The sequence below is a fragment of the Coregonus clupeaformis genome, chromosome 8, assembly GCF_020615455.1.
Source record: "Coregonus clupeaformis isolate EN_2021a chromosome 8, ASM2061545v1, whole genome shotgun sequence".
Taxonomy (NCBI): domain Eukaryota; kingdom Metazoa; phylum Chordata; class Actinopteri; order Salmoniformes; family Salmonidae; genus Coregonus; species Coregonus clupeaformis.
The window spans coordinates 32,908,773-32,924,075 of NC_059199.1; the positions used below are offsets into that span (position 1 = coordinate 32,908,773).

General features: G+C 42.8%; 1 protein-coding gene across 4 annotated transcripts in view; it reads right to left on the bottom strand.

The window, feature by feature from the left end:
• LOC121571765 (semaphorin-4A-like) overlaps nt 1-15,303 on the bottom strand; it is a 47,460-nt gene that overhangs the window by 12,303 nt on the left and 19,854 nt on the right. For all 4 annotated transcript variants that reach the window (XM_045221960.1, XM_045221961.1, XM_045221962.1 and 1 more), the window contains exons 3-5: nt 3,862-4,022; nt 3,486-3,545; nt 1,318-1,416 (exon numbers count right to left, since the gene is read on the bottom strand). In XM_045221960.1, the coding sequence (XP_045077895.1) occupies nt 1,318-1,416; nt 3,486-3,545; nt 3,862-4,022 (320 nt within the window). The remainder of the gene's footprint in view (nt 1-1,317; nt 1,417-3,485; nt 3,546-3,861; nt 4,023-15,303) is intronic.

A 15,303-nucleotide genomic window follows, 5' to 3' on the forward strand; every position in this document is an offset into this window, starting at 1 on the left:
TAGGGTCACACCAAAGGTCATGACTCATGAGGGAGCCAACGTTGTCCGTGTTTAGTGCAGTTTTATCTAAGACCATAAGAGTTACAGACCTGCTACACTGGACTCTTAATTTTTGCCCAGCATATGCCACAAGTGATACCCTCCCCCTGTAGTCAATTAATCGTCATTTTGAAGTGTGACATTATGCTTGGCTCTATTTTCTGCTAATTGACCATCGACTCATGAGGGTAAATACTTTAAGTGGCTTGAGCTTCCTCTGGGATACGCTTCCAGTATAGCCGCTAAAAACCTACAAGTGTTAGGCAACTTAAGACAAACACAGGCTTCTTTGATGCTAAAGGATGCTTTATTCTAGCTAAGTATATAAAGGAGCAACAGCAAATGGTTTATCTATACCACAGACACAGATAGATACAAGTGTAGCCCAGACTTGGGCATCATTATATATGAGGGATATCCTGTCTGAGTGGCCCGGCTAGCGTTGGCTATGTGAATGTAGTAGAGTAAAGCTGCCAGCATCAACATGACCCGAGTTAACAGGCTGGACTAGTGGTCACACAAGGATCCATTCTCTTAAACATCATCACACAGAAATGCTCTCTCACACACACACACACACACACAAAGTCTCAGCCCCTGGGCATCAGACTCAGGGGGCGAGCCAGCAGAGTACGAAAACATTGCCGGGGCTGGTTGTTGAGCTCAGTACCACACATAACTGGATTAAGAAATTATCAATCTTGTGTGAAGCACTGGCACGCACGTTTCTGAGCAAAAAATAACCTACAGCCGTGATGTGCTTGGCACTAATGTCGTCGCCATTGGATATCTAATATAGGTTTACTGTACAGCCCATGACCAAGCACCATTACCCTCTTAAGAGAGTTGGAGAAGATACTCAGTGAGTGGGAGAGAGGAAGTGATAGATGGAACAAAAATGAGTACAGAGAGGGTGAGGGAGGCAGTGGCAGAAGGAGTGAGCAAATACGGACAAACAACCAATAAAATAAGTTAGAGACTGTGATGTAAATTCGAGATTGTGTAGAATGAATAATACAAACTTGTTAAGTTCTTGTTGTCCTCACTGTATTTGCCCTTGAGTACACTGCTTGGATAACACTGAATCGTATGTTTGGTGACGATAAAGCTTGTTTTTATTTGAGTATGAGAAAAGTATTTTGAGAAAATAATCTATGTAGGTGTGGGTTCCAACATACTGTACAAATGTATGTAGCGCTAGTAAAAGCTTGTTTCAGTTTGGAGAAAGAGAAACATGGAGAAAGATAAAATAATGATCTGGAAAGAAGAGCATCTTACGATGTAGGTGCAGCGTGGGCTGAAGGCGAAGGTTCCACAGGCATACATGTGCGTTGAGTTGAGGAACTGCAGCACCCGGATGAAGTTGGGACAGTCCGTCTGAAGAGGGGACACAAGATAGGGACCAAGAACATTTTTAGACAGTGCAAATAACTAGGTACAGTTCCTAGAAATGTGAGTGCAGAAAACTGTAAGACAGTGTTGTAAAATGGTTTCCTAATTCTGGTCCTTGAGGCACACTGTGTGCTACTGTCTGTCACTCCAGTCTTCACAATACTCTTGTTCTAGGAATTGTAGAATTTAAACTTTTGCCAAGTGTGATAGGTGATAGCCAAGCCAAATAAATAAACCTGATAGCCAAGCCAAATAAATAAACCTCCAAAACACAATGAACTTCCAGAACCAGAACTGGGTGACCCTGCAACAAAGCTTGGGTCAGTCTGCCTAAAGAGAGCAGGTAAGAGGGAGGGAGCACCGTTAGTGCCAGTAAGCCAATAGCGCTGGTAACCCTAATCTTATTACTTAGTTTAATGAAGCCACACGTGGAGGCTTACTTCATGGGAGACCTACATTACAATAAGCCATGGCATTTCCTTGTTTCTGCCCCACCAACGTTCATTCTAATGAAGGCCATTAACTTGCTTTTAACTTGAATTAGATGAAGCGTAAAGACTTTATTGCGAGAATTGCGTCTATTCTCCCCCACCACACACACACACACACCACACCACACATACACGCTCAGAGCAGCTTGCTTCGCATAATTTTTTTATCCCTCTGTCAGATATAACTTATCACAGCTCCTTCCTCAAATCTTAATCATGGGATGTGGGCCATGTCAGTAATGTTGACACATATTTACCTTAGTGTATAAGCTACCGCATAACCTTTGAAGAGGATGAAGTCTATATTGTATAATGGGATTGGTCTTTTTTTGTATGCATGGCCATTATGGTCATTGCACATCTGATTTATACTATGGACATGTATAGAAGATTGGCTCTGTTTGACCTGTCACAGAGGAAGATATGTGAAATGTAGCTAAGCCCATTGCCAGTGATGCTACGTCAGGGGTCATGTTAAGAGTTCAGAAATCTGCATTTTCAGAACGCAGACCATCCAAAAATCTGCGTTTTAAAGCATTTCACCTGCGTTTTATTTTGAAAGTCAACTTTTTTTTTCCTTCAATAGAGTGATCAGGGGAGTGCAACTATAGTTTCCCTTCAAAGTAAATACATTAGTGCAACACATTCAGCAGAAAATAGCCTCATCAAATGACAACAGAAGTGCAACGCTATTTGGCTAGCAGCTACACAAGAAAATGCGCATACAATGAAAAAGCAAGGTCTTTTTTGCTAAAACTATGCATGGCCTTCATATTGCTAATGTTTATTAAAGAAATAATGTAGCAATTTACATTTACTAATGTTTTGCTTGAAGTTAATCTTGCATTTTACCGGAGAAAGTAGGATACACATAGAAAGGTACCGGAGAAAAGTAGCTACACATCAGACAGAGTGCTGTCTGCTAAAAGAATGCCTGTTTTTGAATTCTCATCCAAGTGGAGAAGTGCAACTGAAGCACAAAGTTAGTCTGATGCCGAGCAGCAATTACAATAAGAAGCATGTTAGTTCTGCGTTTACAAAATGCGGCAAGACATTTTATCTTGTGTGAAAAACGCAGAATTCTGCGTTAACGCGAACCCTGCACCTACAGGTCCATAGGTCTGCTAATCCCTATTGGCTAAGACCATCTTGTATCAACTTCCTCCTTTTGTATCGCAAGCACATTGACGGAGCCGGTTTAAGTTATCCAATCAAATAGCAAAAACATTCCATTAGGGAATTACAGTCTTGGTGGGGTGGCTGGTAGTGGAATGCAGCGACAGCTGTGCCTCCGCTGAGTAATGTTTCTCCTCCCTAAGACAGACCCGCTTGCCCAGCCTTATCATATCCTCCCACCTACTTGCTTTGTTGTTTTATTAAATTTCTAATTTATTAAGTTATCATCTAAGTTCTAAAGTTCAAATTAAGTGCCATTGAAAAACCTTGCGATATTATTTCAGGGGCCTAAATTGCCCATCCAAGATCAAATCTAGGGGGAAACACTGGCAGCATGCGGCATTAATAATGCTAATATGTTGAACGGAAGAGCCAGGGTTAACTTGCCTTTTTCTTGCCCTTCATGGAGCATTCGTCCAGGTCCTTCTCTGAGGGGGACCAGTCCAGCTGAGAGAAGAATGGAGGGAGAGAGGTCAGTGTTAAGACTTGAACCAGCTGTGTTTGTGTTTCAGATGACAACCGCTGAACTAAACCACTGGAGGGGGAAATTTTCTGCAGCATAGATGGGCTCTATGCAGTGTTTAATATTTCCCAACAGAAAACTGCTGATCCGATATAGCCTGCATGAACTGTAGGGCTTAAGTATTTTCCCACAAAATCTGGTGGTCTTATGCATGAAGTCTCATAAAGCTCATCATACTTGTTAATAACTTCTTGATAACACGGGTGTCAATGTCAATGGTAAAATGTCAACCCCCCCCACCTTGCTCCTCATCACAATGGCGTCCTCCTGGCTGACATCCAATGAGAGAACTGCATCCCGCGCTCCCACAAACAGCGTGTCCCCATCATCGCTTAGCAACAGTGTCGTGGTGTTGCCGACGTCCGAGCTGTCGAAGTGGCTGAGAGACCTCCCGGGTGTTCCTGTTACGCAAGAGATTGAAGTGACAGGTGTTAGGCTTACCTTTCACATTAAAAATGAAGTGCATTCAAATACAGTTGGACCTTCATATCAAGCTGACTTCCACATGAAGCAAGGAGTATCATAAGGCTCAGATAGTTGGAACACGGTTTTGGCCCCACAAAGGTCGTGGGTTCAATTCCCACATATGCTATCCATGTTGGATTGGAGTAACTAGTAAATGGTCAAAAAGAATATCAGCAGCAGAAATGTCAAAAACCCAATAAACTACTCAACAGAGGGCTTTTAACCTATTCAAATACACCTGTCCTCATAGACACTAGATTAAGGGTTAGATTAAGATATATTAATACTATCATCTATTATTAAGATCCCAGTATACTCTGCACCCAGCACTTAACAGTATGTTTGACTGCAGAGGGCTCTAACCACCAGAGGGCAGACTTGGCACCAAACCCTAACCATACACTGAACCTAGGCCTATAGCCTAGCCTACATAAAAAAGCCTACATATTTTTGAGCATTGAATAATCATTATCCAGCACAGAATATTTATAAAGATTGTCTACTCCAGGGAAAGAGTAGACTCATTCCAAAGTTTCAATGATGTACAACTGCAGCTATTTTCACACGAGGACATGCAATATAATGCCCTACTAATTATACTATATTAACCTGCTCAGATTGAGTGTCGAGAGTGAAACGACATTTCATGAATTTCTTCTTCATTTCATTAACCTTTTCCATACAATAAACACAGAAGGCGGCACCGCCTCGTTCCACGCACTCTACAATTTAATTTGGACTGGAGGACCTCAAGCAGGGCGCTATGAAAGATGGGGAATAGCACGTGCACATGAGCGGTACACACACACCAAGTACAGTACTGAAGAAAGTACAGAACAAACTCTTAAAGTAAAGACCATCCCATGGTCTTTAACCAATTACAATAACTCAACCCACATGCCTATTAGGTAGAGCCATTTCGAAAACTCTTTGTAAGCATGTATTCTCTGTAAAAAGCTCTCTATGAACACTATGAATGGAACAGAGTTGTCATGTTTGAATTCCTCTCCAACATGGGGATGTGTGTGTTAGAGAGGAGAGGGAGGGAGACTTTTACTCAATACATGGCACGGTTTGCGTGACAGCTTGTAAGGTCATGGTTTTGACTTTCTGTAACCCTACTAGTCATGTCAAAGATTTCAATACAGTTAAGAAGATATGGCACAACGTGACAAATATTACATCTTTGTGTAGCATGATTAAACAAACTTGGGCTGAGAAAATGTCAACATTTGAGTAAAAATTAAAATAAAAAATACTTTCCATGATAGTATCGTTCATTGTAGGCAAAGTAGTAGCAAAGGTGCAACATTCAACCTAACCTCCCTCATAATGGAAATATAGGCACTTCTCAAATGCCACAAAATCTAAAAGCAAGCAGGACTGTCTGGAATTATCCATTTTATTATGCTGTGATACGCTGTCTAATCAAGAATTAGCTGCAGCATTTGAGTCTCTAAAGAGAGGGCATGAGCACATGAAGAGCATAATCCTCTGCTGTTGCCATGGTTTCCCTACCCATGGCATCATTGGGGACAAAAAAAGAAAAAAAAGGTTTGGCTTTGCTATTAAGGGAAAATTACACCCCAAAACTATTTCAGTATTTGTTTTATTAGTCCATTGTTGATATAAACTCAGCAAAAAAAGAAACGTCCTCTCACTGTCAACTGCGTTTATTTTCAGCAAACGTGTAAATATTTGTATGAACATAAGATTCAACAACTAAGACATAAACTGAACAAGTTCCATAGACATGTGATTAACAGAAATTGAATAATGTGTCCCTGAACAAAGGTGGGGTCAAAATCAAAAGTAACAGTCAGTATTTGGTGTGGCCACCAGCTGCATTAAGTACTGCAGTGCATCTCCTCCTCATGGACTGCACCAGATTTGCCAGTTCTTGCTGTGAGATGTTACCCCACTCTTCCACCAAGGCACCTGACATTTCTGGGGTGAATGGCCTCACCCTCCGATCCAACAGGTCCAAGACGTGCTCAATGGGATTGAGATCCTGGCTCTTCGCTGGCCATGGCAGAACACTGACATTCCTGTCTTGCAGGAAATCACGCACAGAACGAGCAGTATGGCTGGGGGTATTGTCATGCTGGAGGGTCATGTCAGGATGAGCCTGCAGGAAGGGTACCACATGAGGGAGGAGGATGTCTTCCCTGTAACGCACAGCGTTGAGATTGCCTGCAATGACAACAAGCTCAGTCCGATGATGCTGTGACACACCACCCCAGACCATGACGGACCCTCCACCTCCAAATCGATCCCGCTCCAGAGTACAGGCCTCGGTGCAACGCTCATTCCTTCGACGATAAACGCGAATCCGACCATCACCCCTGGTGAGACAAAACCGCGACTCGTCAGTGAAGAGCACTTTTTGCCAATCCTGTGAGGTTCAGCGACGGTGGGTTTGTGCCCATAGGCGACGTTGTTGCCGGTGATGTCTGGTGAGGACCTGCCTTACAACAAGGCCTACAAGCCCTCAGTCCAGCCTCGCTCAGCCTATTGCGGACAGTCTGAGCACTGATGGAGGAATTGTGCGTTCCTGGTGTAACTCAGGCAGTTGTTGTTTCCATCCTGTACCTGTCCCGCAGGTGTGATGTTCGGATGTACCGATCCTGTGCAGGTGTTGTTACACGTGGTCTGCCACTGCGAGGACGATCAGCTGTCTGTCCTGTCTCCCTGTAGCGCTGTCTTAGGCATCTCACAGTACGGACATTGCAATTTATTGCCCTGGCCACATCTGCAGTCTTCATGCCTCCTTGCAGCATGCCTAAGGCACATTCACGCAGATGAGCAGGGATCCTGGGCATCTTTCTTTTGGTTTTTTCAGAGTCAGTAGAAAGGCCTCTTTAGTGTCCTAAGTTATCATAACTGTGACCTTAATTGCCTACCGTCTGTAAGCTGTTAGTGTCTTAACGACCGTTCCACAGGTGCATGTTCATTAATTGTTTATGGTTCATTGAACAAGCATGGGAAACAGTGTTTAAACCCTTTACAATGAAGATCTGTGAAGAAAAATGGAAGTTTCTTTTTTTGCTGAGTTTATATAGTCCCAAAATGTTTTGCATGTCAGCAATCAAGTTTTCAAGATATGTAACTTTCAAAATACAGAAATATAATGCAAAATGCATCATACCGGCTGTATTTCGAAAGTTATACAGTGCCTTCGGAAAGTATTCAGACCCCTTGACCTTTTCCACATTTTGTTACGTTACAGCCTTATTCTAAAATGGATTAAAAATAATAATAATTGTCAGCAATCTACATACAATACCACAATGACAAAGCGAAAACAGGTTTTTAGATTTTTTAGCAAATGTATTAAACAATATATAAAGAAACGATTTACATAAGTATTCAGACCCTTTGCTATGAGACTCGAAATTGAGCTCAGGTGCATCCTGTTTCCATTGATCATCCTTGAGTTGATTCTACAACTTGATTGGTGTCCACCTGTGGTAAATTCAATTGATTGGACATGATTTAGAAATGCACACACCTGTCTATATAAGGTCCCACAGTTGACAGTGCATGTCAGAGCAGGTTGACCAGTTGACAGTGCATGTCAGGGAGGTGACCAAGAACCCCATGGTCACTGACAGAGCTCTAGAGTTCCTCTGTGGAGATGGGAGAACCTTCCAGAAGGACAACCATCTCTGCAGCACTCCACCAATCAGGCCTTTATGGTAGCGTGGCCAGACGGAAGCCACTCCTCAGTAAAAGGCACATGACAGCCCGCTTGGAGTTTGCCAAAAGGCACCTAAAGACTCTCAGACCATGAGAAACAAGATTTTCTGGTCTGATGAAACCAAGACTGAACTATTTGGCCTGAATGCCAAGCGTCACGTCTGGAGGAAACCTGGCACCATCCCTACGGTGAAGCATGGCGGTGGCAGCATCATGCTGTGGGGATGTTTTTCAGTGGCAGGGACTGGGAGACTAGTCAGGATCGAAGCAAAGATGAACGGAGCAAAGTACAGAGAGATTCTTGATGAAAACCTGCTCAAGAGCTCTCAGGACCTCAGACTGTGGCGACGGTTCACCTTCCAACAGGACAACAACCCTAAGCACACAGCCAAGACAACGCAGGAGTGGCTTCGGGGCAAGTCTCTGAATGTCCTTGAGTGGCCCAGCCAGTGCCCGGACTTGAACCCAATCGAACATCTCTGGAGAGACCTGAAAATAGCTGTGCAGCAATGCTCCCCATCCAACCTGACAGAGCTTGAGAGGATCTGCAGAGAAGAATGGGAGAAACTCCCCAAATACAGGTGTGCCAAGATTGTAGCGTCATACCCAAAAAGACTCGATGCTGTAGTCACTGCCAAAGATGCTTCAACAAAGTATTGAGTAAAAGGTCTGAATACTTACATAAATGTGATATTTCAGTTTATCTGTTTTTGCTTTGTCAGTATGGGGTATTGTGTGTAGATTGATGAGGGGAAAAAACAATTTAATCAATTTTGTGTAGATTGCTGACAATAATTATTATTTGTAATACATTTTAGAATAAGGCTGTAACGTATTTAAATGTGGAAAAAGTCAAGGGATCTGAATACTTTCCGAAGGCACTGTACATCTTGAAAACTTGATTGCTGACATGAAAAACATTTTGGGACTATATCAACAACGGACTACTGAAACAAATACCAAAATATTGTTTTTTTTAAACAGGCACAGAATTGCACTATGACAGTGATTGTGAAAGGTGCCCGTGTGTGTGTGACATTGAGCTGAAGAACAATGCACAAAGCCACTTCCTGCTTAGGGCAGTATTGCTGGGGAGGAGATGAGATCTCGGTTTTATTATAAGATAAAGAGATTTGGAGTGATGTGCTTACACAACAGCGGAAACATGCATGTACCACGGCTCAACCATACAGCTATTGAAAGCATGCACAGAAACATACACACAGTCCTTCCTCAAACATGGCCACACATAAAACAGAGGTGTTTAAACACATGCATACATACAGGCCTTAACATTTAACACACAGGCCTTGATTTAAACACACAGCACAATTGCATGTGTATACAGTGATCTATATGTGTGGATGCCTGACAAGTACATCAGTGTTCTGAATTGTTCTACAACTTCTGCTTACTGAACAGAGGCACTGCAATCCAGAAAACTGTAATGATCCGTTACAATCTCTCTTGACAGGAGGCAACACGTAAGCCCGGGGCATCAGAAGTTATTAGTAGAATGCCATGGGCATTACAGGCGACAAAACATTGACAAAGTTAATGAGACTTGAAAAGTAAGTGCCATGAGTGAACCAAACAAATAGCTTTAGGCAATTCCTCAAAATCGTCAACAGCCAAACTGATTACATTGATTAGGCCTATTTCACGCATTTCATGGAAACTGTTCTTTTTGAAGACTTGTGAATGCATTTGTTCTGCTTTTGCATGGCTTGCCGGGTTTACAGCTGTCAGACACACGACTGGTGGACAATACTAGTTCCGCTTGAACTCTGAAGAGTAGTTTTTGCAACAGTCCAAAGTTTGGCCAAATATGGGTTTACTCTATGAACTGCTTTGAAAATAGTGTGGTGGTTTGACTGGTTTGTGTCATTGAAGCAGAGAGTTTGGGAACCATTTACATCAGCCACTATAATTATCGCCCTAGAATCAGTGTGATGATCATACGACTGAATCATAATGATGTTTGAAAAGTATTTTCTTCAAGTCTTAATTCCCTTGCATTGAAAACGAATTATACCTTTGGGTTCACAAAGGTTAAGCAATCTGAATATTTTAAGCAGTAACGTCCTCAAATGAGTCATGTACTCAGCCAATAAATACGTTTTGAACAGACCACAGCACCAATGCCCTACATGGAAAATATGTGATTCCAGTTGAAAATGTTGGTGTTAATGTAGCAAAGGTAGTCAACACTTGTCGTTAGGTCTCGGGCAAGGTTGCCTCCCGGAGCTTTTGCCACCCCTCTCTAGTTTAACACTGGTTTCACTGTGTGCAAGGTCACCTTTCACCACTCCGTCCTTCTCCAAGCTCCGTTAGCAGGAGACGTCTCGCAAAAGCGCCAGCTCAGGGATCAAGGTAATTGTTTTTCCTCCATGCCCACCCCACCTACGAAGTAGCTCTTTCCAGGCCATGGACACAGTGCTCCTTTGTTGTGAAGGTCATGAGAAAACCGCATCAGCTGAGGAGTTAATGGGGACGTGAAACAGCAAAATCAACTGTTGCTTGTTTGTCTGGGCAAGGCCTCCTCCACACGGCCTTACTAAGGACCCCACATGGCCTTAATCAGGACCCCTGTGTGTCCGGTGCCAAGCTTGGAGGGGTTGCAGACTACATTTCACTTGAACGGTTGCCAAGGACTGTCTGCTTTACTCCTCGGGCCTCATGAGACTTGTTCTGTGTGAAGTCATGCTCTGCAGGCAGTTTACGTCTCAGCGCGTGCCTGCAAGGGTGTGGAGTCTGTGATGATTCATGTGGCCATGCATGGGTGTGTGTGAGAGCATAAGAGCGTGGCGTGTTTGTGTTCAAGGTTTGTGGGGTACATCAGCCAACGGACATCATTCATACCCACCGCAGTGAGACTGAAAAGAAACTATGTGTGGGTGTGCGTATGTGTGAACTTTCATTCTGAGCGTAGAGGAACTTTGAGGTTGTGGGAGAATCACCCAGTGTGCTTTTTGCCCACCCCAGGGAGAGGGAGACGTGCCAAGTAATGAGGAGTGTGGTCTGTGAGCTCTGTGCTTCAACAGGGATGTGCTCTTCCACTGGGATTCTCAGTCACAGAAGTGGTTGCTCAAGGAAATGGGAGGATGGCAATACACATGAATGAATGAATGAATGAATGAATGAATGAGAGAGAGATACGCCCTGTGAGAGGGTGTGAGAGAAAATGTCAGTGGGAGAGAGGGAAAAAGAGAGGAGACAGAAAGAGAGCAAATGTGGGTGAGAGGAAAAACATGTGAGAAAGACACTGCCGCTGAAATGGTTGGCTTAAAATAATCATCCACTCAAAAACGATCTTTTGGTATTTTTTTCATTAGTCCAACGTTGATACAGTCCCAAAATGTTTTGATGTCAGCAATCAAGTTTTCAAGATATGCAACGCCAGTGTTGTGGGTTCGATTCCCATGGGGGGCCAGTTTGAAAAAATAAAAAAAATAATGTATGCACTCACTAACTGTAAGTCGCTCTGGATAAGAGCGTCTGCTAAATGACTAAAATGTAAATGTAATATAGGACTCTCAAAAACCAAATTGTAATGAAGTGGCAAGTTACAAATTGCTTTTTGAAAGTCCTAGATCTTGAAAACTTGATTGCTATTTTGTGACTGCATCAACAGTTGACTAATATAAAAAATAAAGATAGTTTGAGTGGATTATTCCTTTAAGTGAAAAAGATAAACTGCACATGAAGAAACAGTGAAAAAGAAAACAGCCTGTGAGTAAAACCTCATGTAGCGTGCTTTCATAATACAGTCCCTCTACAGCTGGTGGGTGGAGGGAGTTAGGGTGGGGTAGGGTGAAGATCTATGTCCTTGCTTGAGGGTGAGGGGAAGGATCTATTGCAGTGTTTTTTCGCAAGATAAACTGAAATAGAAAATTGCGCTTGGTTCTTTGAACCGGGGTTACGTCAGTAACTTCCGGTAGCCGTTAGATGATGTTGTAATAAACAGAGGAGTTTTTCTTCTTCTACAAATGCGGCTCTATCTTTTGAAAGGTTTAAGCTACAAAATATTATGACCCAATCACTGAACGAAAAGACTCTCAGGAACAGGTATGTGTCTTCTGTTTCCCTACAATGCCCACAAGCCGTGCAGGACTCAGAACAGAGTGGACAAGACCAGGCACTAAAATCAGACTGGGGGGGTGGAAGAACATCATCAATGATGTTATTTTCTACATACATACTGTAGGAGATCAATACAACATTACAGCCTTATGGATCTTCCGAACTTCCCAATACCTTTCTGATGCATTTCAGTCACTTCAAACCGTACTTCCTTCAGATTGAAATACTATCAAAAGTACTGTCAGACTGATTTGTAATAGCCCCAATTAAAAAAGTAAACATTGGCCGTTGTTTACATAACTTATTTTCCATGGTGGGGTTTTGAAACAAAAAAGTTTGGGATCCCTGATCTATGGCTTTGCCTGGGAGGCTGAGAAGAGACTGTTGGTTGTGACTAAACACAGCAAACATGATTGGTGCTGATCAAATGTTGGCTGTCAGACCTTGAATCTGGCCCACGTGTGTGTGTGTGTGTGTCTGTGTGTGTGTGTGTGTGTGTGTGTGTGTGTGTGTGTGTGTGTCTGTGTACAGCACTTAGAACACTGAGATCTGGAACACAAATGGCTTGGCCAGAGTCCAGTGCTTACTGGATTAACCAGAACTGAGCACTCAAGAGAGACAACCTATATCAGACCCTGAGGTGAGGGGGTGGTGCCTTCAGACAGGTATTTTAACTCAACACAGCTGGAGTGGAAGATGAGCTAAAGAAAGGAGTTTACATTTAAAGAGTCACTGACTTCACTTGAAATAGTAAAATATCAAACGTTCGCACCGAGAAGCCCAAAACATCTGTGAGCTCCTTACCTGTGAATACAAATGTAACACTTCACATTGTAGAGTTGGCCATGTGAGACATTTGGCAGAGGGAGTGAATACTGCATTTCCTGACTACGGTGTTGCTCTATGGGTCATGTATCATAGGTGGGTTACTCATGAATGAGCAACAGCTGGGCTACTGTGTGAGCAGTCACCCATTTAGAAAGAGAGTGAAGTGGGGGAGGGGGAGGGTGTTGCGCAACACGGCAGATAAGACCTGTCATCCTGGGGATTAGGAGGGATCCCTTCCTGTACCTGTCAGTGCTTGTCATCATCCCTCAGCTATCTGGACACACATACAGACACACACACAGACACACATACAGACACACACACAGACACACACACAGACACACACACATAGGGTTTCCAGGCTCGTCTCAGTGAGGAAATGAAGAGACCTCAGTGGAAGCTAATCATATGAGATTATTTTCACTCTCACACACTGAACACCCTTGTGGATACAGGACTCATATGTTTATCCCTTTCTCTTGGTAATTTGATGCCATTTTGAGTCTAAATAACTACTGTAATGGTCAAGACCAACGAGACGAGGAACTCCAAAAATCCCCATGTCAGCACAACGAAAACAAGCGAGTTCTGTAACGCTTAGTGAAAAGTGATAGTCTTTGGTCCTCGTCGATGGCCAACTCAAACACTATTCTGTGGAATTCTAAACAGCACAGGGTCACGAGGAGTTTAGCTTGTAAACATGCAAACATGGTCGTCTATCTCAACCATGTATCTTGGCTCTCACACTATCAGAAAATAGTTTGTCCTCATTTAGCTAACAGAGAGTGAGCAGAAAGCACATTCTTCACAACTTTAGTTTCTGCACCTGCCCTGAACACCTGAGGTAAACATTTCTACACTACATTCTTAAAACGAGGCAATTCCCCTACATTTGTAAAACATTTTATTTATTTATTTAACTACAGCAGAGGTAGACCAGATATTGGGGTTAATAGGCTATACCTGGCAAACTGGGAGAAAAGCATAACATACTTATTATACTGATTTGACCCATGGTCTAACATAAGACAAGCTGCTTTTGTAAATTAGGCGATTCCTGTACACAAACTCCAATAACGCAATGTTATTGTGAGAAAATGATAGAACTACAACCAAACTCCAAAGCAGCAGGCAGGCCTTAAGGCATCAGCCTGCCAGGCTCTATTGGTCATCCCAGCCACAGGTAGCCGAGCTAATCACCTTTACGAGCTGCATGGGAGGAGGGGGACGCCACAGGTTTCTATTAAGTCCCCTAATCCCCTGCCTGCCTCCAACCCTCCTTAAGTGAGATCTGAAAGGAGAAAAGACCCTGGAGCAGCTTTGTTTACATTCAATTCTAAGGAACTGACCCAAGATCAGCACCCCAGACCCTAATACCAGGCCCTACACAGTCAGCATTGGTGGAGATGCTGATCTTGGGTCCCGAGATGGAGGAAGTGTTGTCAAGATGGCGTAGCATTGCGGTCGCGGTTTTATTCATTGTCCTTGTGTAAATATCCCGTTTCTTGTTTTTTTTTGTCTATTTTGTATATATTTCTCAATTTTTACTTTTCATTCTTTAACTAAATATACTTTCCTGCAACCCGCCTGCACACACTGTATATATATATATTTATTTCTGTTGTATTTTTGACTTTGTTTTGTTTTACCCCATATGTAACTCTGTGTTGTTGTTTTTATCGCACTGCTTTGCTTTATCTTGGCCAGGTCGCAGTTGTAAATGAGAACTTGTTCTCAACTGGTTTACCTGGTTAAATAAAGGTGAAATAAAAAAATAAAAATAAACTAACTTAGCGTTTGTGCTGGTTCATTGAGTGTGGGAAAATGGGTCTTGAATGAGGTATTGGCAATTATCTATGAGAATTGACATTTTTCCAGTAATTCAATTCAGGCTTCAAGGGAAAACTAAAAGCTTACCCTTTTCACACTACTGAGCCGAGCTTAGCTGTACTGCAACGGCCTGTTGCTGGAACCATCCTGAAATGCACAATGTGAGAAGATGCTTCCGAGCCAGCAAAGAACAGTTTGGGTAAGCACAGTACTGTGAAAAGGGTATGAGTGACCCTACTTGTCCTATTCCTTTGTAACACATACAAACACACGCAACCTAATCTGATATTGTGCACAAACAATGGTGCTATTCATTCCAGGCCACAGAGAGGACTCAAACCAAAAGGCTTCACCTACATCAGCAAATCTATCAGCTTTCACATTAATTTCTCTCCTCAATCAGGTCATCTTCGCTTCCTTTTCTTGTAGTCGGACCCCGTTTGGGCTTCCGTTTGTGTTCTACAGCAGGTCCTCTCAACGTGAATTTAGGGCCCTATAAACGCGGATGGAATTACGGAATCCAGACATTACAACATAATCCAACAATATACTGAACTTAGTAGGAAATCAACTAAATGTATTGAACTTATTAGAAATGTCATAAATGTAATCGTAAGCCATGAACAAAATGCATCAGTGATTAGTATTTTCCTGCCACTTTCTGAAACGGCACAGGAATGCCTGTGTGTGTGTGTGTGTGTGCGCGCATATGTCTACACTTTGTGTAGCTGTTAGCGATGATGCTAATGATAACCTTCTTCTAGTAGAGATGGAAAG